This window comes from Saimiri boliviensis, chromosome 20 (genome assembly GCF_048565385.1).
Source record: "Saimiri boliviensis isolate mSaiBol1 chromosome 20, mSaiBol1.pri, whole genome shotgun sequence".
NCBI lineage: Eukaryota > Metazoa > Chordata > Mammalia > Primates > Cebidae > Saimiri > Saimiri boliviensis.
The window spans coordinates 6,350,386-6,376,611 of record NC_133468.1 but is presented as its reverse complement, the minus strand read 5'-3'; the positions used below and the strand labels follow the sequence as shown (position 1 = coordinate 6,376,611).

The 26,226-nt window shown below is 55.9% G+C and overlaps 1 protein-coding gene across 1 annotated transcript in view; it reads right to left on the bottom strand.

Moving 5' to 3' along the window:
• COL23A1 (collagen type XXIII alpha 1 chain) overlaps positions 1 to 26,226 on the bottom strand; it is a 337,961-nt gene that overhangs the window by 45,547 nt on the left and 266,188 nt on the right. The window contains exons 3-5 of the mRNA XM_074390323.1: positions 14,688 to 14,736; positions 13,282 to 13,285; positions 4,972 to 4,998 (exon numbers count right to left, since the gene is read on the bottom strand). Coding sequence (XP_074246424.1) covers positions 4,972 to 4,998; positions 13,282 to 13,285; positions 14,688 to 14,736 — 80 coding nt within the window. The remainder of the gene's footprint in view (positions 1 to 4,971; positions 4,999 to 13,281; positions 13,286 to 14,687; positions 14,737 to 26,226) is intronic.

The following is a 26,226-nucleotide window of genomic DNA, read 5'->3' as shown; positions in this document are numbered from 1 at the left end:
CTTTGGCTTCCCCTCCGTCACCTGCTCACCTACTCCTGCTCCCGCCGCACTGTGAGTGTACTGAACACACAAAGCTTGCTTCAACTTCATGCCCTATGAACTTGCTTTTTCCTCTAGCGGGATCTCCCCCCAAATCTGTGCAGCTTTTTCATCATTTAAATCGCAGTTCAAATGCCATTTTCCTCAAGAGTCTTCTGATTATTTAACCCAAATTATGCCTGTCCCTTCACCCCACCAACACTCTCATCACATCCTTAAGCACATCACACCATATCTAAGAAATATGTAAACAGCCTTCTGAACATGTAAAACAAACCAGAAAGTCACTGAAGCTTCATGTTAAGAGTTAGGACCATCAAACTCCCAAAGAAGAGGAAAAGCCAACATTGTGACATTAGGAGATGATGAGAAAGTCTAACGTTTTCTGTGTAAAAGTTAAAGTTTAGGCAAGATTAAGCCCTGCATGAGTGACAGGTGGTTTCATCTTAGTCAGAAGCCACAGTTTAGAGAAGAAAAAGGGCTTGTGATAAACCAGATACCTCCAGGAAGATCACATTGAGCTTCTAATTATTCATTCCTTTCTATCCCATGGCAAGTTTCCTTTCCTACATTGTTCTCCAAAGACTGTGACTGGGCCTGATCCATCTTTGTGCCACCCCAGTGCTCAGCAGAGGGTCTGACACCCACCAGATTCGTTGAACAGAGCCAAGCCTCCTATTTATAAGATGGCAAAATCACATCATCAACATAAATACTGATTACTACCCCAAAGTGCAAGAGCGCTGCACTCGGGGTCCTCTGCAGGTTCAACTTTTGATTCAAAATGTTCTGAGTTAAGAATTATCCCTATGCTGCTAATTCCAGGATGTCTTCTGTCCCTGGACCCCTGGGGGGATCCAAAAGCTCTTAAACAGGGGTGATTTCCTCTTTAAACTATGCCTGCAATTCCAATCTTTACCACCAGGTGACAGAATTATACAAACCTTATCAAAACTAGTTTAATCTCTGACTACTTCTACTTAAAATATGCCCTAAATTAAAACAATATTCATACATACATGCATATATTTTAAAACTTATATTGGCATAGTTTTACAAGTGCAATACCCACAGGTGGCCAGCATTTGGGAAAATATGCAGCATTTATTCATTGGTGGGAACGTAAATTAGAATAGTCTCCTGGAGGGCAATTTGGTAATACACATCAAAAGCCTTAAACATGTGCAAACCCTTTGGCGCAGCAACTCCACTTTTAGTTATTTATTCTAAGGAGATAATCATGGAAATAGGCCTGTATTTATTCCCAGGATGTTGACTGTAAGGGTGAAAAATTATCAATATAAATAATTTAACTTTGAGACTAGTTAAATAAATGATACATAGGATCAAATACTATGTAGTCATTACATTCTCTAAGGATTTTTAATGTCGTGGAAACGTCTTACGATATATTTAGTGAAAAAAAAAGTACAAAAATGATGTCCAATGTAATTGAACTTTAGATGATGAAACTGACGTGCTGCCTACCGTGCTAAGAAGGCACTTGTGATTCTATTTTAAAAGCAATACATATGAAAGCAAACTCACAGGTAAGAAATGCTAGACCCGCCACCACCATCTTGAGAGGACTTATCTGAGGAGCAGAATTAGAGAGGAATGCTTGTTCCTTCTTTGTGTTTTTCTCTAGTGTCCACGTGTTTTACAATAAACATGCTTTTTGTTGTAATCAGAAGAGGCTGTTAATGAATCCCTGGGAGCGGAGAGGACAGCCCAACCTCTGTGCATGGAGGCCACCGACAGGGCATCTGTGCGTGGCTCCTGTGCCACGTATCCTCCAGCCACTCCCATCGGCCCACATGTGGACCTGGTTTCAGCTGAGGGAGTCAGCCTGAGTTAACCCAGAAGAGCAGCTGATGGTCTCCACCATCGCCCCCTGCCAAACTGTATTCTTGCTCTTAGGAAGTGATAAGGTTCTAACACTGACACACACACACACACAGAGAGAGAGAGAGAGAGAGAGAGAGAGAGAGAGAGAGAGAGAGAGAGTCCTCCTTGAGGCTGGTCCTGAAGTTTACTAAGCTACTAAAAAAAACCCCTTCTTTTTCTAAAACGGACCATTCTCAAAGTTGTTTTTCTTTCCAAATATTGCAAATCTATGCTGAGTGGATTATAGAATGATTTCTTAAATCCATCTTTCCTTGAGAGTTTCAACAGTGAGGAAAGACAGTGATATTTACGGAAGGGCTGCCACACACGGCATTAGACATGGACTGTGTCTGACACTCATTTAACCCCAGCTCTGCAGGTGTGATCTCCCCAGGCCCAAGAGATCAAGTAACCTGCCCGAGTCCACACAGGTGTCTGACTCAAAGCTCACGTTGATCCTCTGCACATGAGGGGCCTCTGAGGAGGCCCAGGCCCTTTGCACGGGGCAGTCACCCCAGGCCCTTTGCACCCTAGCCTCTGGGATGCTCACACGGAGCCGTCTACAAATATATCCCAGGCTGAGAGCCGGGCAGAGCCCTTCTGTCCTCCACAGGTCAAGAGATGGCGATTTCGGCTCAGACCTGGACCCAGGAGCCCGAAGAAGTTCCTCCCCCTCCTCGCAGGGGGCTGCTTTCCTCCTGCAGGGGAAGCTGAGCCGGGTGTCCGCCCCACCCTGAGGGTCTCACGGAAGGAATGGCCCCAGTCCCGGTGCTGGCGACCTGAATGCCCTGAATCCAGCCCACCCGGGAAGACGCCTACCTCTGTGTAGAAATGGGGGTCTTCGTGTAAGATGGGGCCAGGTGACCTCAGGAAGAAGGCCATTGTGGGCTGTGATGCCAGCTTCCTGGAGACGTTGACAGGGTCCCCTCACCCCTCACTGGGCCCGGCCTGCTCAGGCTTCCCAGTGATTGGCCAGGGGCAGGGCGGCCAGAGCTGCCTGTACACAGGAGGTAGGGGGGCTTGCTGGACCCCAGCTCTCTTCCTTCCAAGACAGCTCCCGGTGTCAAGTCTGAGGGCCACCCGCAGGGCTCCAGGCACTTCCATCTCTCCATTCCCAGCCCCAAACTTCACAGCGCCCCTTCTCCAGGCCAGGCCCAGGTGTGAGCGAGCCCGCCGTCCCCCCACATTCAACTTCACCTTGAATCCCCGACAGTCCTGTCATGGATCCAGGGACAGCAGCCCCGGGTTTGCCCTGAGTCGTGTTCTGGGTGCTCTAAACCAAGGGGCTTTCCTTTCCCAAGGCTTCACAGCAGGTAAGCTACAGAGATAAGAACCACGCCTAGCTACCTAGTCCACACCCAGCCTGCCACCTGTCAGCCACAGGGCCGGCTGCCCACCCCACCCCTGGGAGGCTCCTGGGAGGAAGGGGTGAGGGAGAAGAGGCCTCCGTGGGAGTCACACACCGGCAGCTGCTCTGAGAACAAAACCGCTGGCCCCTTACCCGGTTCAGCAGGCAGCATCCTCTGCAAGGCTCGAGGCTAGTGGGGAATGGACCGGACCACTGGGTCACTGTTTGCTCAGAGGAAGCAATGGGGAAAAAGTGGGAGGAAGTTGCTCACCCGTCCCCCCACCCTCTCCCCTCCAGGCCTGTGAATAGACTAGCCTGGGGTGAAAGGGAACTGGGTCATGCCAGGAGTGGTTCTGTGAGTCTCTGGTCCTCCTGAGCTGGTACGGTGAAGAATGCCAAGATGCAGGGCTGAATTTTCCAACCTAAGCTTGTGCTTCCCCAAGACGCTGGATGCCCAAAGGCCCAGGTGTGCCCAGGAGATAGGAGCCTGACCCCTGCCTAATAGGAAGCAGCTGGGGACTGTGGCAGGGCCCTAACCCCAGTGCGGTGAGGGCTGGTCACAGCCGGTTTTCACATTTCATTCTTACTTCACGCAGAGTCTGAGAGGCCAGGCTGCCTGCTGCCGGGGGAGCTGCCCTGACCGCCGGGGAGATCCCAAACTACTCGGCCTAGCACAGGGCCACTGCGGCATGACGTCAGTGTTCCCCAGAGGTACCACCGAGTCCTGGAGGGCTGGGTTTGTGACAAATCTTGTGCCTTCGTCTCTGCATTCGCAGAGCAGGAAACTAAAGCTCAGAGAAGGTGAGCACCTTCTCTAAGGTCACCCAGCCAGGAGGAAGTGGAGTGGACCCCACGCCAAGGCTCCCTGGTGCTGGGGCTGGACTCTTCTTCTCCACTTTCTGGGACAGCATCTCCTGCAGGACCAGGGGCCACCCCTGTCCATCACCAGCCGTCCTGACTGCACAGATCTGACCCCTGCGCCAGCCACCATTTCCCTCCTGGCGTCTTCCTGCCCAGGAGGCACAGAACAAATCGCCCCTCCCTTGATGGGCCTGCCAATCCCTTCTTCTGCTGGGCTCTCCCCGCTCTTTCTGATGTACCAGGACCTCAAGATGCTGCTACCACAGCCCTCAAGCCCTGCGCAGGACCCGGGGGCGGCACAGCCACACTGCGTCCTGCTGCTGACGCGGGGCGTGCTCGGCCTGGGCTGCGCTGACGCAGCTATTCCAAGTATGTGCTAACTTTTGGGTTAATTGTAAGATCTCTGCCGAGGGGTGACACCGCAAGGCCAAGCTGGAACCAGCCGGTCTCCTGTTACGTGATGACGAGGAGCGGTGGCTGGGACAGGGAGTCCCCCGCCCACTGAGAAGAGGCTCAGCCTGTCCGGCGGAGCAGGCCACAGTGTGGGGCTGGACCATCGGCTCTTGGCTGGACTTGCTGAAGAAGCAGTGCTAGGTGGCGTCAGTGCTGCCCAGACCCCCACCCAAGCCGCTCTGCTTTGCCTCCTGGGCAGCCCTGGAGATCTGTGCAGCCTTTGTCTCCCCGGAGCTCGGGCTGATCCCCTCCACGGAGAGACCACGGCTGCGGAGGGGCAGAGGAGGAGGCAGGAGCGCAGACAGAGTTAAATCAAGGCTCAGGGAAAGAATATTGGCTTAAGAGAAAAGGGTGAAGAGAACAAAAAATAAAAGACAAATTACCGGGTAGCCATCTCGTCCTGATTGCCCCTGTGGTAATTAATACGTCATTAATAATGAGACTTTCAGCAGAAACCATATGGCAACACTTAGAACTCAATCAGGGCCCGGCCCCCCACCTGCCCCCGAGTCTCGTGGTGTGCAGCGGAGACAGCTGGTTGGTGGCTCGCTCTGTAGGGGGAGGACTCAAGGGCTCTGGGGACTTGGGGACAGAGCACCCCTTTCCTGCCTCGGAGGGCTAGGCTGAAGGGATGGACGAGGCGCCTCGGGGCTTCCTGGGGCCCCGGGCATAGTCCCATGTGTGTCCTCCCCACACTGGCTGGGCATATGGGGATGTCAGGTTCCGGGGGGTAGAGCCACAGCCACATGACCCAACCAGGAACTGAAGATGTTCCTTAAACTGGGCCTGCAGAGAGGAGAGCCTTGTTCCCTCTCAGTTGCCACTGGGATGGGGTGAACTGAGAAAGACAGCTTTGGAAGCCGGGAACATGGGAGGGAGGCTCACTGTGGTTGGATGCTTCTCCGCCCCCTTGGGTCCCTGGAGCAGTGACCACCCTGGCTGTGCCACACTTTGCCACCCGTCTCCCAGGTCAGATCCTTCTAGGTTGCAGCTTGAGAATTTCTGCATTTGTTTAATACATTTAATATTTTAACCACCAAGTTAAAAAAAACAAAAATCACACCATAGCCCCTGGCGTTAGGTCCTTCAGCAAGGTCACGCACGCTGACCTCCCTGAGACAGCCAGGCAGAACTCAGCAGCGGAACGTTGCTTGAGGCCAATAAACGGACACAATTCTGCTGCCTTGCTTTTTGGCTCATGGTGGGGCTGCATGCACCGAGCAGCCCAGATTCCGAAGGGCACTGATCAGGAAATGAATCACGGTACATGGAAGTAAAAAATAAAATGGCTCATCTCAAAGGAATTCCTTGAAAAGGTTGATTTTGGCTCCGGCCGACTGTCTATGCGCTTCTTAAATGGATTAATTGGGATTTATCAGGCTTTGAAAAACTGACAAGACGAATCAAAGGCAGGCACATCTTGCGCCCTGAATAATGAATGGGGTTTCTAGGGCCACTTGCAATCCCCTGCGTTCGAAGCTGCCTCTGGCTGGCCAGGAGATGTTCAGGGGGCTGCCCAGAGCTTCCCCTCATACCCTTCACACCCCGCACAAATGCAGTGACGTTTTCCTCCTGCCCCAACGCAACAGCCTCACCAGCCAGCTGTGCTCACAAGGTCTCAGCTGTCTGATCCACATTCTGGCAAGGAAGAAAAAATGAACCCCAGGGTCTAGCGATCAAGCCTGACCTATTCCTCGGACAACTGCCTGACTCGACAGGCCTTTCTGTCAAATCATGGGACACCGAGGCATTAGCATTTAGAAACATCAACTGCCATAGCGCATTTTAAAACTAGGGGCATGGTGCTAACATCTCTGTGCACCAAGGTAAGCCCAAGATTTGGCGCGGAACAGCCAGGCTTGTGCTACTGTCTCTCTTGCAAGGGAAATGGTCCCAGAATGTTCCAGGGGACAGGTCAAGCCTGTGGAATTTTGTGTCTGCATTCATCCACAGATTAACAAATAACATGATTCATGTAGAGGACTGATTTTGTTCCCCAAACACGTGATTTTTGGTTTCTGTTTTTGAGACGAAGTCTTGCTCTGTCTGTCGCCCAGGCTGGGGTGCAGTGGCATGATCTCAGCTCACTATAACGTCTACCTCCCGGGTTCAAGGAATTTTCATGCCTCAGCTTCCCAAGTAGCTGGGATTACAAGCACCTGCCATCATGCCTGGCTAATTTTTGTTATTTTTAGTAGAGATGGGGGGGGGGTCTCACCATGTGGGCCTGGCTGGTCTCGAACTCCTGACCTCAAATGATTCGCCCACCTCGGCCTCCCAAAGTGCTGGGATTACAGGCGTGAGCCACCGTGCCTGGCCGCTTTTTAATAGGACCGATTTTTTTGAGGACATACCTCCCTAACCAAAATCATTTTCACGGCATTGCAACAGAGAGAGAGCCAAACATCTTATCTTTCAGAAGCAGGCGGCACAGTCCGGGACACTTACTGGAAAACCTGCAAAACATAAGCAGAGAAGCCGCAGTCAGCGCCCAAGGCAGAGTCGCCTCGCCAGTCCGCGGCACGGTTCCCGGCCACCTCTCCCTGCGAGGCTTTGATGCTGCCGTGGCTGTCTCCTGGCCTCGAAATCAGGCATCAGGCCTGAAGCTGGGGGCAGAGCAGAAGGAGCAGGTTTCCCTTGGAGGGGCTGGTGGCGACAATTCCCACAGGCATGGGTGCATGCGTTTATGTCGCCAGGCAGCTTTGGTTTCTGGCACTGAGTAGGGATCAGAACTTGTTCCGACTTGAAGAGTGAGCTGTGGTGCTCCCGAGGGGACGGTTTGTTTCTGCTGAGTAGAGAGACGAGGGGAGTAAACATTTTGGACAGAGGGAATGCTGGGGGTAAGGGCAAATGGGTGTGGCCGAACAGGCTTTTTGAAGGAGGGATTCCTGCAGCCCAGCCCGAGTTGGAAATGCATGAGGAGTAGCAGGGGCTGGAGCCGGGGCTGGGGCTTGTCTACCAGATGAAGGCTCACGGAGGACGCCTATGGTACCCACGGGGGCGTCCCCTCACAGCCTGCGAAGCCCGTCGCATGCCTGTTACTGCATCTGACTTTCCCAACCATCTTTTGTGAGAGGTCTGATGAACATCTCTACTGGACAGCTGGCAATACAGAGGCTCGCTGAGCAGCGACTTGCGTGGGGCCACGTCATTGGTTAGGGGTAGAGCGAGTGCATGCTGGATGGAGCGAGTGTCCCAGCTGTACCACCCCTCGGCGCTGCGCACTAAGCCACTGCCAAACAGACCCCGAACATCACTCGAGAATGAGGCCGCACCGGGAGGCAGCACCCGGCAGTCAGCGGCCGGCACGATTTGCTCGTCACAACTATGAGCCGGGAGCCATGGGGGCAGCTAATGGGACCAGGGGTGAGTGCAAGACGTAAGACCCCGGGCTCACGAATGCCGATGAAGCAGACAGATCCTTACGAGGACAGCTACACAGGGAGAAGGCCAGGAAGCTCTAAGCACAGCACAAGGGCTCTGACCCAGCCTGGGCCGGGTCCCGAGGGTGAGAAAAGAGGAGAGGGGAGTGTTGCAGAGATGAAAAAATCAGAACGTGCCAAGATCATGGGCTTCTGAGGAGCCAGGAGAAGTGGAGGCCGAGGCAGCTGTGGGAGGGCTGGAGAGGGCAGGGCCAGCCAAGCCCAGGGTTTGTTTCCATGGCACAGTCTGGGGGGCTTGGTTCTAAGGGTAAAGGGGAGTCAGCAAAGGGTTCTGCATGGAGGAGTGATGGGGAGGGGCAAGAGTGCCCCTGGAGATGCGCCCAGGTGTCCCCTGCAGGTGCTGGTGGGCGAGGGGGAGAACCGAGAGTCAGGAGATGCGGGTCAGAAGAGAGACGGGGTTTACATGGTGGAGGGTGCACGGGGGAGAGAGAGACGACAAGGATTTCCGGCTTGAAACGCTGATGTGCTCCTATCCAACAATGATGACGTGGGGGACAGTGGTTTCCCCAAGTCTAGAGCAGGGGCAGAGCAGAGCAAGATGGTGGCAACCGGGACATCCCATCGAGCTGACTCCTCACTGTGAGCCAACGACCTGGATTCCTATTTTCCCAAGAAAACACAAGCTGCTGGACAGGTTGGCCATCGCCCCTCCAACACTGGATGTGTACATCCGCGCCTGTACCTGAGCCTCAGCCTGCCCGCCCCCGCGCCTCCCCCGTGCACATCTGCGTCCACACCTGTGCCATACCTGGACCTGCCTCTCCCCCTGTCTTCCTCCCCATGCCCCTCAGCTTAACTCGGAGGAACTGACCCACCTTCAATTCAGGCCACTGTCCCCTCTGTATTGCCCAGACCCATCCGCGGTCCCCCTGGATTTTAGTCACACTTGCCCTGTCAAGCAGGTCCTGCCCGACAGCTCTGAAACACGCTCTCATTCCTCGGATGGCAAAGCCACCCCTCAGCCGCACACCCCCTTCTATTCCTGCCCTACCTATGCTCTTTTCCTCACAGCCAGAGAGTGGGAGGTGGCTTCAGAGGGGTGATGGGGTGGGGCGATTGGGTAGGGCCTTGGCCATTCTTAGGACTTTGTCTTTTCTCTGAGACAGAAGCCCTGACAGGGTTTTGAGCACAGAGAGGATGTGGCCTGGCTCATGTTTGAAAAATCCCCTGTGTTGGATGGCAGGGGTAGAACCCAGAGGCTACTGCGTGCTGCGGGGAGAGAGGACGGTGGCTCACAGCTGGTGGTGGTGGTGGAAGTGGTGGATGTGGTTGGGTTCTGGATTGATTCTGACAGCACAGCCAAGAGGATTTCCCCCGTTTTGGCTTGAGCAGCTGAAAGGATGGGGCTACCATCAACAGAGGTGGGGAGATAGTGGTGGGGCAGGCTTGGCTCAAGGGGTCAGGAGCTTGGCACACGTGGCACTGCTACAAGTTGGAGAGAAGATAAGGAAGTCCTGGAAGTGAAGTAGAGAAAGTGCCTCAGGAGGGAGAGATCGCCTGAGCACAGGACACAGTGATGGCCCTGCTGAGGGGTCGAGTAAGGAGACCAGGAACTGGACGCAGCCACGCACAGGCATGTTCAGGAAGTGATGGGAGTCGGGGCTGCTGGGAGAGGGTTTCAGAGTTTCAGAGAGAAGGGGGTGGATGCGGACAGTGGGTGCTTTCGGGGAGCTCCGCTGCAAAGGGAAGCAAAAGAGCTATTGCTTTGTGGGGCTGGGGCCTGGAGACGGGTATTTCTTTAGGATGAGAGACATGGCACCATGCTCGTAGGATGGGAGTGGTCCAGCAGAGAGGGAGGATTCAGCGTGGGGGAGGAGGGGAGATCCCTGCAGCAAGAGGGGAGTGAGAGGGGCTGGCTCTGACGCTGGCACAGAGGGGGCCTGGACAGTGCCTCTGCGGAGACCGCAGGAGGAGGAGTGCACGGCGCTGCTAGGCACGTGGCCATGGAGGTGGCGCTCGGGCAAGTTCTCTTCTGATGGTGCCAGCTCTTTCGGTGAAGTAGGAAGTGAGGCCATCAGCCTCAGTGATGATGGTGCAGATGTTGAGGGGTGGAGCGGGGGGAGGCTGAATGGGCTGGACAATGTGGCCTCAGCCAGGCAGCAAAAAGGGCCCCGGGGCCGTAATCTGGAATTCCAAGGGAGATGACGGGGGTGATCTGCCTGTACTGGAGTGCAGCATGTGGACGGCTGGCTTCAGTCTGGGGTGGGGCTTTTGGGGAGTGAGAAGGAGGGAGCAGGGAGGAGCAGGGAAGTGGCATGGGAGAGCTGTCGGGGTTCCAGCTGGAGGGCTGAGGGGTGAGGGGTGAGGGGCGAGGGGCTGGGATCCATGGATCTGAAGGCTGGAGACAGATGGGTTGTGGCAGTCAGGGAGTGGGAGTGGGCTGGAATTTGTGAACTGAGAATTTGTGCATGCTGCATTTATATTGGGCAAGACCTCGGGAGGGAGACGTTGTGGTCGGGGGAGGCCATGCCTATCGGAGGAGAGGAGGTGGTGGAGTCCTGAGGCCAGCCTGTGGAAGAGGCTTCCATGTGGCTATCAAGATTCCTAGGAATTAGCCCAGAAGTACTGTGGGAGAGAGGGCTGGTGACCCAGGAGGTAGATGTACCTGGGATCAGAGGTGGCATCAGGTATGATGCCCTATCACCACCCTGGTCTCCCATTCTGGGGCCAGAGTCACGTTTCTCGAAATGCAGATCTGATCCTGAAACTCCCTCCTTGCTGTCTTGTTCCTAAGACAAAGGCCCGAACCCAACAGTGCCTTCCATGTGGTAACGCGTCTCCCCCAACCACCATCTGGCTCCCTCCACAGTGCTCCCACACCTGAGCCTCTGGGAATGGTAGGGGGAGATGTGTTGTAACCACGAGTTACCATGAAAAAATGAAATTAGATCCACGCCTTAGCATCAACCGGGAAAAATTCCAAAAGGATCAAAGATTTTACATGTTAAGAAAACCATAAAAATCTTAGAAGAAAATGTGGAAACATTCCTTTCTAGCCTTAGAGAGGGGTAGGCTTTTGCACCTATGGTTCATAATTCAGAAGCCAGAAAAGAGAGGTCTGATCCAACCATATAAACCCCCAAAACATCTGCAAGGCAGAAAGTCTTGGAACGAAGTCAAAAGCCAGCCTAGGCCGGGCACGGCGGCACACGCCTGCAATCCCAGCACTTTGGGAGGCCGAGGCAGGCGGATCACTTGAGGTCAGGAGTTTGAGGTCAACGTGGCGAAACCCCATCTTTATTAAAAATACAAACAAAGAAAAGAAAAGAAAAAATTATCTGGGCATGCTGGCATGTGCTTGCGATCCCAGCTACGTGGTAGGCTGAGGCAGGAGAATGGCTTGAATCTCAGAGGCGGAGGTTGCAGTGGGCCAAGATCACGCCACTGCACCCCTGCCTGGGTGACAGACTGAGACAGTATTGCTCAGAAAAAAAAAAAAAAAAAAAAAAAAAAAAAGCCAACCTAGGAAAAATATATCTAACTCATGTCACAAAGGCCAGATACCTTGACATAAAAACACACCAGCCTGGCCAACACGGTGAAATCCTGTCTCTACTAAAAATACAAAAATTAGCTGAGCGTGGTGATGCGTGCCTGTCATCCACCTACCCAGGTGGCTGAGGCAAGTGAATTGCTTGAATCTGGGGTGCAGAGGCTGCTGGGAGCTGAGATTGTGCCACTGCACTCCAGCCTGAGTGACAGAGCAACTCTGTCTCAAAAAAAAAAAAAAAAAAAAAAGCTTTTCCCCCAGGGACACAGGAAAAAGGCCGCTTTATACAGGGAAGGCAGAAAATCCAGGATGCATATGTGTGTAACTATCTAGAAACAAATACCAGGTGCAGCCAAGGCCAATCACGGAGGCACATCTGCTCTGTGCAGCTCACTCTGCTTTTGGACAGGCAGAGAAGAGGGACGCCATGCTGGAAAAACAACGAGGAGGAGATCCTACCCGCTCCTTGCTGAGCAGCTGCCTCAGGCAAGGTGCTGCGCCCCTTGGAGCCTCAGTTTCCTCATCAGCAAGTGGGTATAATAACATCTTCTTATCTTGCAGCGCTCTGAGGATCACATGAGATAAAGGACTTGGAAGCGCCCAGCACAGGATCAGGGGCCCAGTGAGTCTGTGTTTCCTTGACTTTGAGGTTGTCGTAAACTTGAGTTTTAAATGGATTTCGGAGTAAGCTGAATAGCATTATACTTTGTCCTAAAAAAGTGACTCTGTATACATTTGGTGTGGGCAGGGGCGGGACTTGGCGTGAGCAGGGGAGGGATCGAGGATACAGTTCCTTCCAAAAAGCATGTCAGGAACTTACAATAAAAGGCAATAAAACCTTTTACGAGGGTAGCAAATAAGAACTGGGTAATGAAGCGTGCATTTGGCAGGGTATGGGGTGATCACACACAGAAGCCAGGCTAAAGGAAGCTCAACCCGTTGAACTCAAACAGGCTTCAGCTTCCAGAAGTCAAGGCAAAAAGAGACATGAAGGATGCTTCCTGTCGGTGAGCGCTAAGGAGTTTATCTGGAGGGCCCCCGCCTAAGGAACGCGACCCTGCAAACCCAGCAGAACGAGGAGGCAGAAAGTCTGTGCCCAGCTCCAGGGAGGAGTGAGGCCTGGAGCAAACCTGCCCCTGCCTCCCCGTGGGCCCAGTTAGCCTGGGGTCCTCTTGGTGGTGGGCTGGGCCAGCTTCGTCACCATGGCCACCTTGTGAAGTTGCTTAGGGGCTGGGCACTCATTCTTTCGCTATCCCCTGCATTTACAGGCCTGGGGGCTGCTTGTGCTGAGGGTGGGGTGATACCTCTCAGCCAAAACAGTTAGAGGTTTTTTGGAGAAGATGATTGAGCGAGGCTTGAAGGGCAAAGGGTAATAATCTCCGGTGAGTCCAGGTAGAGGACCCCTTCTGGGTGCGGGAGGACATGAGTAATGGCTCAGCAGCTGGAGGGCCCTGGACATCCATGGTGAGGCTGGAGGTGGGGGCATGGCGTGGGGGGCAGTGAGAGTTGTGGTGGGCTGTGGTGGTGAGAACAGAGAAGAGGACCCGGGTCTGAAACGGGCGGAGGAGGAGGCTCGAGGGGACTTGGCGGGCCGGGGAGGGATGGAGGATGCAGCCAGGTGTCTACACAGCGAAGCAGGTGGCTAGATGCCTCCTCCCTACAATGGGGGAGATGCTGGCTTCAGCAGGGCAATGTCCAACCTCGGGGACCCAGAGGAGAGGATGTAGCTGGAAGCAGGGAGAGGACCTGGTCAGTATCACAGGCCTGGGAGACTGTGGGGGGACAGGCAAGAGAGGAGAGGAGGGGAGGGGAGGGGAGGGGAGGGGAGGGGAGGGGAGGGGAGGGGAGGAAGGGGAGGGGAGGGGAGGGGAGGGGAGGAAGGGGAGGGGAGGGGAGGGGAGGAAGGGGAGGGGAGGGGAGGGGAGGAAGGGGAGGGGAGGGGAGGGGAGGAAGGGGAGGGGAGGGGAGGGGAGGAAGGGGAGAGGAGGGGAGGGGAGGAAGGGGAGGGGAGGGGAGGGGAGGAAGGGGAGGGGAGGGGAGGGGAGGGGAGGGGAGGGGAGGAAGGGGAGGGGAGGGGAGGGGAGGGGAGGAAGGGGAGGAAGGGGAGGGGAGGGGAGGGGAGGGGAGGAAGGGGAGGGGAGGGGAGAGGAGGGGAGGAAGGGGAGGGGAGGGGAGGGGAGGAAGGGGAGGGGAGGGGAGGGGAGGGGAGGAAGGGGAGAGGAGGGGAGGGGAGAAAGGGGAGGGGAGGGGAGGGGAGGGGAGAAAGGGGAGGGGAGGGGAGGGGAGGGGAGGGGAGGGGAGAAAGGGGAGGGGAGGGGAGGGGAGGAAGGGGAGGGGAGGAAGGGGAGGGGAGGGGAGGGGAGGGGAGGGGAGGAAGGGGAGGGGAGGGGAGGGGAGGGGAGGGGAGGGGAGGGGAGGAAGGGGAGGGGAGGGGAGGGGAGGGGAGGGGAGGAAGGGGAGGGGAGGGGAGGGGAGGAAGGGGAGGGGAGGGGGCCAAGGGAGATTCATTCACAGGGCAGGTCGTGGGGAGTGGCCAAGGGTGGGGGTCAAGAAAGAGAAAGACAGCAAAGCATCTGGTATGGCCATCAGAGGTCAGCGTGACTTTAGTCAAGACGACGTCAGAGGGGCTTAGGGAAGCGTCCCTGGACAAAGGGGGCAAACTGTGGGCAGGGGGAGTTCTGGGTGAAACAGAGACAGCAGGGAGGAAGGGCAGTGAGTACAGGTGCCTCCGAGGGCTGCGGGGAAGGGAGGTGGAGGAGTCTCTTCCTGGTGGCTCTGCTAAGGAAGGACAGGCCACATCTTGGGAGGGACGAAACCCATAGGGGAATCGCGTTGTGTTGAAGGACCCTTGGGGGAAGCCATGGCTGGCAGAGTCATCACTTGCTGCTTCAGAGGGAGGGGGCTGCTTTGGAGTGGGAGACTAGTGGCCCAAGTGTTCAGGGCCAACAGTGAGATTCGGGGGATGGCTGGGGGCAGAGGGGACAGTCCTGGAACTCCGAATGCCAACAAGCCAGGGAAAGGCAGTCCTGGGTGCTGTGACCTCCGGAAACAGCAGCTGGACTTGGAAAGGGGAGCGGCACCTGCCCCGGGCCGAGGCCTCACTCAGGGTGGGGAGCAGGTGGTCAGGCCCTGCAGCCAGAGCTCAGGAGCTGAGAAAACCTGGGACTCACCAGGGTCGCCTCTTCTCCCAGGCTTGCCGCGCCGTCCAGGGGGCCCTAGACGGGAAAACAAGGACGCATTCATTGAGAAGGGAAGCCAGTGGGCTCGGCTGCGTGGGGCATGCCCAGCCCACCCGGCCCACACACCCGCCTGCCTGCAACAGCTTTCTGGGAGTGTCCTGCCCGAGGGGGTCTGCGGGCTGTGGAGGGGGGATGCGTGGGGAGAAACCCCCTCCTTCTGCCACTACCTCGCCCCTTCTGCCAACCCCCGTCCCCAGGGGGCTGCAGCCCTCGCATCCCACACACTCATTCTGTTACTCAGCCATCAGTTCACTTAGTCATTCCTAGGCCCTCCTGCAACCACAGAGATTTGCAGCCGAGAAACTTCAGACTCAGGAGGAAGGTAAGGGTGGAGTGATCTTAGGAAGGCCCTGACAAATGCTTCTTAATATTCACTCAAGTAAAACAACAAAGCCAGCACAACAGAGGCCGTTCCAGCTGCGCAGCGCTGAACTGTGGTCCTGACAGGCCCCACGCCATCCGGCTGCGGTCCCATGCCGCTCCCAGCGGCCTCTAGCTCCTTCCCCAGAGCCAGGAGCTGCTCAGCCGCCCGCTGGGCTTCCTTTCCACATCTGTCCTCCATCTGTGCACTGTAAGCCCTTCTGAATTGACCGTGCGGACCCCCCACCTCCGCCTCTAGCCCCCCCGCCCACGTAAGACCCTGAGACCAGAGTGACCTCAATGCTGATGGAGACGCCTTTGCTCTGGCCATGGGAGCAGAGGTCTGAGGCCTTCCTCTCCTTCCCCTCCCCTCTGGCACTCACTGCAGTCCCTTCCTGGAACCCCTTCTCGCCCCGTTTCGGTGAAGTTCGATACAGGTACAAGATTGCAATCTGTGAATGGCATCTGATACATCCCGCTCACCCACTGCATGCCAGGCTCTGGGCTGGGCCTGGAGGTGACAGTGGGACAGGTTGTGACCCTAAGATAAGGGGCTGCCCTTTCCTGCAGAAGCCAACCTCAAACCCCCTCAAGAGTTTTCAGAACCACCACGGAGATGCAGGAGGCTGGCCCTAATCGCATCTGTGCGGGATGGTTCATGGAAAAATGAGTGTGGGTGTCCACGTGGATCTGTGTGAGTGTGTCTGTGTGTGTCTGTATGTATGCATGTCTGTGTGTCTCTGTGTGTCTGTGTGTCTTGTGTGCGTGTGTGTGTGTCTCTGTGTTTCTGTGTGTGTGTCTGTGTCTTGTGTGTGCATGTGTGTGTCTCTGTGTTTCTGTGTGTGTCTGTGTGTCTTGTGTATGCGTGTGTGTGTGTCTCTGTGTTTCTGTGTGTCTGTGTGTCTTGTGTGTGTGTGTGTCTCTGTTTCTGTGTGTGTCTGTGTGTCTTGTGTGTGCGTGTGTGTGTCTCTGTTTCTGTGTGTCTGTGTGTCTTGTGTGTGTGTGTGTGTCTCTGTGTTTCTGTATGTGTGTCTGTGTGTATCTGTATGTCTTGTGTGTGCATGTGTGCGTGTGTCTCTGCGTTTCTGTGTGTCTGTGTCTCGGTGTTTCTGTGTGTGTCTGTGTTTGTGTGTGTCTGTGTCTTGTGTGTGCGTGTGTGTGTGTGTACATGTGTCTCTTTTCCTACTCCCCAATTTTTGGCAGGTGGTCATGCCCATTTGTACCCCCCTGCCCAGGAACCGAAATGGGGCAGAAAAGCAGAAGCAGTGCAGGATCGGGCGTGCTTCCCGACTTTCGCTAAGGGAAGGTGGGGAGGGAGGGCCAGCCTCTGAGAACAGCGAGAGAGGAGAGATCCCTTCCGGTGGAGAGGGCCCCTCAGTGCTATGATAGACGTCAAAAGCTTTGCAGGCCCAGGGGTGAAGCAAGAATGACTTTCTTGCCAGCTTCATGGACTGTGGACTTGAGGTCAGGATGGTTAAACAAAATTTAAAAATGAAAAACGTGTTACTTCTTGCTCTCCTGAGCTGTAAGGGCAAAAACCCATGCCAGTGACGTAGGCCTTGGTTTTCTTCCGTCGTGGACATGGATCTTGAGTTTGGGGTTTGTGCTGGAGTTGCCAGGGGCCGTGTGGACTCGGCGAGGCCAGGATTCTGGGACCCCCAGAACAGACAAGAGTTCCTCAGACTGCGTGGGTTACAGATGACGAGCCACCTCCAGGACCACGCTTTCGGCCGAGGCCTGCGACACTCACACTGCACGGCCAATCACCTTCCAATCTCCACGCGCCTGTCCCACCAGCATCTCAGACCCGCTGTGGCCAAAACACCTGCCTCGATCTCCCCCCAGTGCCCTGCACAGGGCTGGCGGCGCTGGGAACCTCCAGAGCCAGTCGCACGAGATGACCCAGCCCTGGTTATTAACGAAGCACCAGGTCTGGGGAGCAGGTCAGCACTCGGGTCGCCTTTCTTCTCTTTGAGGCTGTTTTCAACGAGAGCGAAGTATGGGAACGGGAACCCCCCGACACACTCGGCACTGCGTTCCTCTCCTCTGGCTGTAGGAGGAATAGGAGTAAGGCCCAGCGGCCACCCACAAAGCTTCGGGACTCCTGCCAGGGTTGTGCTCGGCTCAGCGAAGCCGCTGGCCCCGGACCCCGGGCAGAGTGTGGGGCACAGCAGGAAAGGGGCCGTGAGTGGGGGAGGAAGCCAGGCTCTGCTAGATCTGAAGCAAATGCAGCACTGTGCTTTCCTGATGGGCATTGCTGGGTACGACTAGGAAGTTCTCTGCCTGGGTAACTGAAGCCAGATGAGGACATTTGCCTGCGTCGGGGTGGCTGAACTAATGGATTTGTCTGGTGGCTCTCCTGGGTGGCATGGTTAGGCAGAGGCCGACGGGGAAGGATGCCAGGAGGGTGGGCAGCTGCTGGGGCAGGACTGGGGTGTTGCTGAGCACACAGGGCCTGTGAGCCACAGGCCAGGCAGGCTGGATGTGGCCCCAACTGAAAGGGCGCACGTGGAGGGAGAGGATGAAGCTGCTTGTGCGCACTCCTCAGGGCTGATCCAGGCACAGGGTGCAGATGACACCCGGCCTGCCCTTTATTCTGAGCTCCGTATCTGAATGTCCAACTCCACAGGGAGACACCACTTCCAAACTCAAACTGGCCTCCCAGCTTCCTGCGCACCGTCTCCCTTGCTACCTACGTGCGGGTCCCGGCAGCACCCAGGCAGCCCAGCCAGAGGCCGCCGGGCATCGCCCTGCCCCAGCCCCCAGCCTGGACCCCTTCCTTTCCGGCATCAGGCAAACGCTGCCCCCGCCCCGGTTCCCCGCTCTGCCACTCACCCTGTTTGCCGTGCCCGATTCTGCCTCCCGCAGTATGCACTCTGCATCGCAGGCAGCTCTGTGTCCCCAGCTCCCACCGCAGGACAGGACCAAGTGACTGTGCTCAGGGGAGGAAGGAGGGAGGGAGGGAGCGGACAGGCAGGGAGGCCTCAGGTCTCCTCACTGCTCCTGGCATTCTGAAAAGACTGCAAGTCCGGCAAGCCCCAGAGCTTAGGAGAGACACCGGGCCACACGGTGTGATGTTCAGGGGCCAGTGAGACAGGGGACGCCTGCCACCCTTCCTCCTCCTGGACGGCGAGAAGACAGGTGGTGAGGCCCTGAAAGAGGGCGAGCATGCGAGAGCCGGGCTCCACTCTAAGCGTGGGCTTCTATTCTGCTGCTTTCACCAACAGGGAGGCCAGGTGCGCTTGGGGACTGGATTGTGGGAGCCACAGGGAGGGGAGGTGGGACAGATGACCCTTCCTGAGTCTCAACGACCCTCAGGTGCTGAGAGCCTGCCACGGGCAGTCACCTGCCTTCAGCATCTACTGGATGCCAGGCCGGCTACTCACCCAGCAAGCACGAACTCGGGACTTTTCCCCCAGGTCTCCCCGTGCCCACCCAGCAGGCTCACCTTCTGCCTCACCAGTCCTCTGAAGAAGGTGCTAGTGCTCACTGTACAGAGGAGGAGTCTGGGGCTAAGCCAGGTGAAGGGACCTGCCTAAGGCTGTGTTACCAGAGCCTCCTGGAGCCCTTCATAGTCTGTGGCTCCTAAGTGTAAGGACAGCTGTGCCCTGCATGCTGGCCAAAGGGCAGGTGGCCTTGGAGACCAGGGAGGCTGTTCCCTGGGCTTGTGGCCCCTTTGCTGGGGCTGGCTGCGCCCCAGGGTATCTGGGCCTGGCGTGAAGCAGATTGTCCTGGCCCCTGGGAAAGTAGAGCCAGCCTGGCTGCAGCTAAGACCTGGCTCCCACAAGCAAAAGCAGGCCTCTGGGCCAGGCGGTTGGCCCCAGAGTTTTCTCTCATTTCTTTTTTTTTCTTCCTTCCTACAAGTCGAAGAACCTCTCCTGAGACACAGACACTCAGGAAGACACCGAGAGTCTGTCCTGATGGATCTGCTCATGTGAAGAGGGGGAAACTGAGGCTGCAAGGGATGGGGCAGTTCTTGCCCAAGGATGCTCCTGGAAAAACTGTCCCAGCTGGAGGGTCTAGTGCTGAGGACCACCTTGGGCTGGAAGAAGGCCATTGTCCCCCCGTCTGCACGGGACCCACATAGCTCTGAGCGAGGGGCTGGCTGCTGGGGAGCGATGGTATGTTACAGTGGGTGCTACCATAGTGGCATCTGCAATACTTCCTTTCAGAGGTTGTGGCGAGGGGTGTGGGGTGTGCACGAGCAGGAGGGAAGGAGCTGGCTGGTGGAGAAGCTGTGTCTTCTGAGCAACTTACTCAACCTCATTGGACCTTAGGGCTTCCCACCTGGGGGGATGGAGGTTTGGGGGTGGTGGCAACCAGACCTACCTTGCAGAATCATGAACCAGATGAGCTGGCAGCAGACACACTAGCCGGGGGCACAAAAGGGGTGCTTATTTGGGAACCCAAGAAATAACTGGCTGCAGGGCCCTCTGGGCCATTATAATGTGGGGCTTTAATATGAGTGGGTTCTTTTCTTTTTGTATGTGTGTGTTGGAGTCTGGCTCTGCAGCCCAGGCTATAGAGTGGCGTGATCACAGCTCACTACAGCTTCAAACTCTGGGCTCAAGCGATCATCCCGCCTCGGCCTTCCCAAGTGTTGGGATTACAGGCCTGAGCCACTGCGTAACTGGTTCTTATGAGTCCCCAGGTGGATGAAGCTGGAGACACAGTGACTCCACCTCAGCAATGCTGCAGGCGGGTTCGAGGTCGAGAGGCCGACAGAGCCCTTGACTGCACCTTGAGCCGAGTCCAAGGGCAGCCCCATGGAAAGCCGGGAGCTCTTTCGTGTCCCTAGTCACTGCCTGTCTGTGAACCTGGGCACGCGAATGCAGAGGCTGAGCAATCTGGGAATGAGGGTCTCAATGCAATTTCAGGGCGCCAGGCCTAGCATGGGTCAGCGAGGCTCCTGCTTGTTGCCAAATGACTCTAGACGTCTGAGAGCAGCAGCAGCATAGTAAATAACTCCAGGGACGCCCACAGCTTTCTCAGCACTGCTCAAGGCCAGACAAAATGGAACCATTTCTAACTCATAAAAAATCTCATCTCTGGTTGGGGTGAAGAACTCATACCATTGATAGGCTCCAAAGGGGGGCCTTGAACCCCCCAACAGGCTTCCTCTGAGGCCTGAGCAGCAAGGATTTGGCTGGCTAAGTGGTTCCCCCAGCCCAGCCCTCCAGGCACCCGCTCTGGGAGGATGTCCCTTCCAGCAACGCCTGTCTTAACTCAGTCCCTTCACTAGCCTGCAGCCGCCCCACCTCAGCCACACGGGGACAGCCTGCCCCGGCCTCTCCCTCTCACCCTACTGGCCTGGCTGCTTCCTGTGGGCTCCTGACCGGTCACTCTGCCCTCAGCCCCAACCCCGGTCCTCCCTTCTGCCAGCCCCTGAGGGCAGGGAGTTCATGCAGTTTCTCTAATTGAATCCATGCAACATCTGTCAAGTGCTTTCATTTCTCTCTACTCTTTTCTTCCCATCGATTAGGGGAACTGAGGCTCAGAGAAATCAAGAATTACTACTGGGTGCAACAGCCAAAAGGTGGAAGCAACTCAGGCATCCATGGACAGAAGAATGAGCAAACAAAACGCGTCCCACTGATACAGCGGGATTCGAGTCAGCTCGAGGCGGGAGGCGTTCCTGGTGCGGGCTGCAGCACACGCGGATCTGGAGGACGTTACGCAGCCTGCAGTAAGCCAGACGCAGAAAGATAAATACGGTTTATCTTTATCTTCCCCTTCTGGAGGCTCCTGCCATCGTCATCAGGTTCATAGAGGCAGGAGGTGGCATGGTGCGCGCCATTGGTGGGCTGGGCTAGGGGAGGCGAGACTGGGAAGTCAGTGTTTAGGGGGCCCAGAGTCTCCATTCCACAATGTGAAAGAGTTCTGGAGAGGGAGGGTGGTGGCGACGGTTGCATGACAATATGAACTCACTGCCGCTCAACTGTGCACTGAAAAGTGGTTAAGATGGGGGATTTTATAGCATGTGTATTTTATCACAGTTGAAGAAAACAAAACGCCAGGGGGCTCAGCTACGTCTGCTCGAGGCTGTGAGCCCGATGGGCCTGAAGCGGACTGTGGGGATGCTGCTGGCGGCCATGCAGACGGCCTCAGCAGAGTGCCCGTGTGAGGAGCCTGGCAACGTGGAGCCACAAAGGGTGGCGTCCCCCAAGGTCACACAGTGGGGAAATGGCAGAACTGGGATTGGAACTCCGGTCTGTGTGACTTCGGGGTCTGTCCCCTGAACATCTGTGTGTGTGATTTCCACTGTGACCAAGGCCAAGTTCTCATTCTCCCATGTGTCCGGTGTCCCTTCAGACCTGGTCCTTCTCAACACCACTGAAAGCTCCTTTATATGACCCTCTTCCCAGAACTTCGGGAGGGAGTAGGGTGAGATGGCCTGAATCCCCCCAGACCTTCAGTCTGGAGCTCTCCTTGGCTGCCAGGGCTCCAGGACCATCAGGGTGCACCTTGAGTACAGAAGGCAGGCAAGGTCCCTGGATACGAGCTTCCAAAACCAGATCATTAAAACATCGCCTCAGATGATTTCGTTTGTTTTACAAGTCTCAGACCAACCTCAGAGCTGAAAACTGCTCAGACAAGGGAGTGTTCTCCCTGCAGATTTCCAGCTTGGCCTCACAAAGCCCTCTGCCCCTTGGAGGAGTGAAGGAAGGTGTGTCCCAGTGAGGGTCTCTCTCCCCCGGTGGGCCTGGGGACCCTAGTGCTCCTGGAGGGGACACTGAGACCTGGAGAGGCTGGCCAGCTTGCTGCAGGCACTGTGGTCCCCCAGGAATTAAAATCATGGCCTCTTGCGAAACAAATACAGTTCATTCCAAAGCTGCTTATGTCCCCACAGAGTCATCTTCCACCATCCATCATGCTGAACAGGGATCCGAATGGTGCTGAGTGCTGCCGCTTGCTGGAAGGTCCTGCAGCAGCCTGGAAAGCCAACACCACAAGCTGCCGGGGTTTTAAGGCATCGCCATGGTCTTCATCAGGTTTGTTTGGAGCAAGGGCTATTGTCCAGACTGGTGACAGACCCCGACCAACCCAGTGACCAGAACCTGGTAAGTTGGCTTAGACATGGTACCATTTGGTGGATGAATGAATAGGGCCTTGTCAGGAAGGGCTGGGGCGGCAGGTGGCCCCAATCTCACATTCATGGAGGCCTCAACTGTGGACATTCATATGCTCTCCAAAGGAGCTGACAGCACCAGATACCAGAGAGCCACAGTGACCCCTGACGGTGTTTAATAAAAGCAAGGGCCGCTGGCACCATTTATGGAGAGTCAGCTTTATGCTTGGCACCAATCTCAAGTCTATGGTGTCAACTCACATATTCCTGACATCAAACCCATGAGGAAGGTGGTTATTGTTATCTCCATTTTATAGGCGAAGAAACCGAGGCACAGGGAGGCTACTGGGCTTTCTGAAACCATATGCTGGTAACAGGTAGAGAGTCATGCAGTTGAGATTGAGAGCCATGTCCTTAAACACTGACTGGCTCCCTCTGACTAAAGATGATACTTAATTAAAGGAGGGTGATTAAATAGTCCACGGTTTTCATAACCTCTTCTTGGCATTTGTTACTTATTTATTATTTGAAATGCCGAGAACCTCACAAAATAGAAGCTGCCCAGGATGGTTCTCAGAGGTCCATGAATTAAATGTCTAATTACAAGGCCAATGTGGTCGGCAGCTCTGGAGACCTGGGATGACTCCAGCCCCCTTTTGGCGTAGCACGCCCTCCTTGAGCCATCCAAAATGCCTGTGGCTTTAAATAAGCTTTTCCGATGGGATTAGGGAGCCCAGACCCACGACGCATCCCGGTGGCACACCAGCTGTGCCGTGGCTCGACCACACGTGTCCTCTGGAGCCCCAAGAGCATCTCCCCAAGGGCTCGGGTTGGAGAGCTCAGGCAAGGGGGTGCCCGGCGGGCTGGGGAGGGTAGGACCTGCCGACGTGCTGAGCCCTGCGGGCCATGTTCCGGGGGCTTTGACCATTCCTTCAGTCCTCCGAGTAATTCTGAGATGAACAAGACTGGCCCCATTTACAGATTAAAACACCAAGGCCCACAGGCGAGGTGACCATCCGAGGCTCAGAGCTGGTCAGGCCAGGGCGTTTGCCTGCACCCATGATGCCCTCCTAAGTTCCTCCTTTTCAGGGAAATGCCTGTGATTTTGGCACCAGAGCTAAACATGGAATGTCCCACCCCGAGGGTGCAACAAGAAGAACGGGAAGGGGACAAGGGCCGGTCGCGGTCTCCGGATCAGACTGGCGGGGCCCCTGTAAGTGCCTCCAATCAAGGGGCTGAGGGTGTCCAGGGAGGCAGAGCATGAACGTTTTCTGGTAGAAGCACAGCCTTTTGAAAGCCCCCAGCCCTCGGTGCCTTCCAGCGGAGACTTAAAGGGAGCGGCGCTGCTTGGGAGTCCTTTCGATTGGCAGATATAAGGCATATGAGTGCCACGATGGGGGGCCAAGCCACAGGCCATTTCTCAGGCCTGGCAGGGCCCCTCCCCAGTACCTTCAGCCCAGGCAGCTGAAGGGAGGACTGAGCAAAACAGATGGGAAGAGGGAAAAGACCGCGACCCTCCCTGCCCACCGGGGTCGGGGCCATGGGAACATCTCTGAAGGGCTGGACAGGAAGAGGAGTGGTGGGGGGACCCCAGAAAGGGGCTCTCAAGGGTGGAGGTCAGGCGAACCTGAATATTTAAAGAGCCTGCACCCAGGCGAAGGGAGGGGCTGGCCACAGAGAAGCGTGTTGCCCATGTTGGCAGCGGGACTGCTGGTATCTGCACAGGCGGCAGGTACAGCCACAGCGCGGGCTGGGTGGGTGCCGGGTGGCCAGCGGTGGGTGGGGGGCTGGGGACATGGCTCTTGCTATATGGCCTGATGGCTGGTGATTTGTGCTAGTGCAAGTGAGCTTCGCCCCAGAGTCTGTCATCTCCCGGGATCTTGTTTCCGGTTGGAAAACAGGCTCCAGAGAGGCGCATGTAAAGCAGCACACCCCAAAGATCACAAATTCCTCAACTCTCCATTCACCCCAAGCCTTAATCACTGACACATGTACTCCTCTGAGCTTAACGAATGCCAGGATTTATTGCTTTCAGAGAATGAAAAGCTCTATTTTTTTTTTAAACTTAAAAGGTCACTCGTGTGAGCTTTGATTTTCATGAGAATTCCTTGCAACCTGCCTGCTAAAAGCCCGACCCTGCCCTACTCAGAGCTTCTAAGTGGGCAGCTGAGGCCTGGAGCATGGCTGGCAGGGGTGGGCATGGCCTTTGGCAGGCACTCGCTGGGAGAAGCTGGCCACGCAGCATGCGCTGCCCACTCCCAGCCGAGCTGACCCTTGCGGGCCCTGGACTGGCAACTCGCAGGGTTCTGGGACTGTGGGCCAGCGCCCTCCTGAGGGAAGGGCACAGAGGCCTGACACGGCCCGGTTTTACCTTCTGCATCCCTTGGAGCTTGAGTGGGCGCCAGGGTGACCGAGTGTCATGGTTTGCTGGGGACTGAGGGGTTTCCTTGTCTCTTAGTGCTGAAATCGGGTCAGTCTCAGGAAAACTGGAACTGCGGTCACCCGGAGGGCATCTGTGAGAAAGACGGCTTCCCTCCAATCTCCCCACTGCTGCCCTGCACCCAGCCGCATGCCCCTCCTTCACTCCTCAGGCCTGCCAGGCTGGCCCTGCCTCGGGGCCTCCGCGCCAGCTTCCCTCTGCCCAGGGATCTCCTCTGCACATCCCTGCATGGCTGGATGCCTGCCACCCACTCGGGATGCCTTCCCTGACCACCCAGTCTCAATTCGAAAGTGCCTGCCTCAGGCATTCTTTGTCACATTTTCCTATTTTCTTCCAGCCACTTATTTCTATGAAAATTACCTAGCTTATTTTATGTGCTTTTCGGAGTTTATGGTTTCTCTCTTCTTGCTGGAATGTCAGCTTCCTGAGGGCAGGGCTCCTGTACGCTGGCTCATGGCACCCCTGGGTGGGGCCATTAGTGGGACCCAAGGTGCTGGGTCCCCAGGCCGGGGCGATGGTTGGCCTTGCTGGTGCACAGTTGCCTGAATCGGGAAGAAGTGAGCACTGATGAGGCCCCTATGGTCCTGGGCAGTGCGTAGCCAGATTGTGCACCGGCAGACACAGCCTTGCGTCCCCTCGCCTCACTCTCGGAGCAGGCCCCACATGGCCCCCAGGCCTGGCCCCTCTGCTGCCCAGCTCTGCAGGATGCTGAGGTCTGAGGAAGCCACACCAGCGGTGCAGCCTGCAGCCCACAGCTGCAGAGGAGCCTGAGGCTGAGAGGAAAGACTGGGCCAGAGGGGCTGCTCCCAGATCCTGGCCTATGAGGCTACAAGCCCTACCCAGTTCTCAGGCAACCTTGACTTGCACCCTAGGGGCCTTACGGTGATTCAGGACTTGTTTCTGACCCCCAGGGCCAGGGCTGAGGGCTGGCTTCTGCTAAAAAGTTTCAGCTGTTGGGCGGGGTCTGATTTACCTGGCCCTGGCCTGCAGAGGGTAGCTCCCCGGTGTCTCACACCCTCCATTCCCTTTAAAGCCACAGCTCCCCGTTCTGCATGGCTGTGTGCCCCTTGCGTGGGCCCAGAGCTGGATCCTCCCTCCCGCACACGTGAGCCAGGGTGGGGGGGTGTGTGGACAGGCTGTGCGCTCAGCCATCGGCAGGTCTTTGTCCTTGCCCTGAGAGGGCGGCCACGGTGCATCCAGCTGTGCTTTAGGCAGCAGGGTTTTAACAACAGCTTTATTAAGACATGATTCACATACCATACAGTTCACCCAGTGGTATTTGGTAGATTACATTATACTTGTAAATTTCTAAACTCTTCTGTAAGAATTGTGGTAGAATATGTAGGATAAAAGTTTCCATCTTAACCATTCTTTTTTTTTTTTTTTTTTTTTTTTTTTTTTTTTTTTTGAGATGAGTCTTACTCTGTCGCCAGGCTGGAGTGCAGTGGCACAATCTCAGCTCACTGCAACCTCCGCCTCCCAGACTCAAGTGATTCTCCTGCCTCAGTCTCCTGAATAGCTTGGATTACAGGTGTGTGCCACCATGCTCGGCTAATTTTTGTTATTTTTAGTAGGGCTGGGGTTTCACCATGTTGGC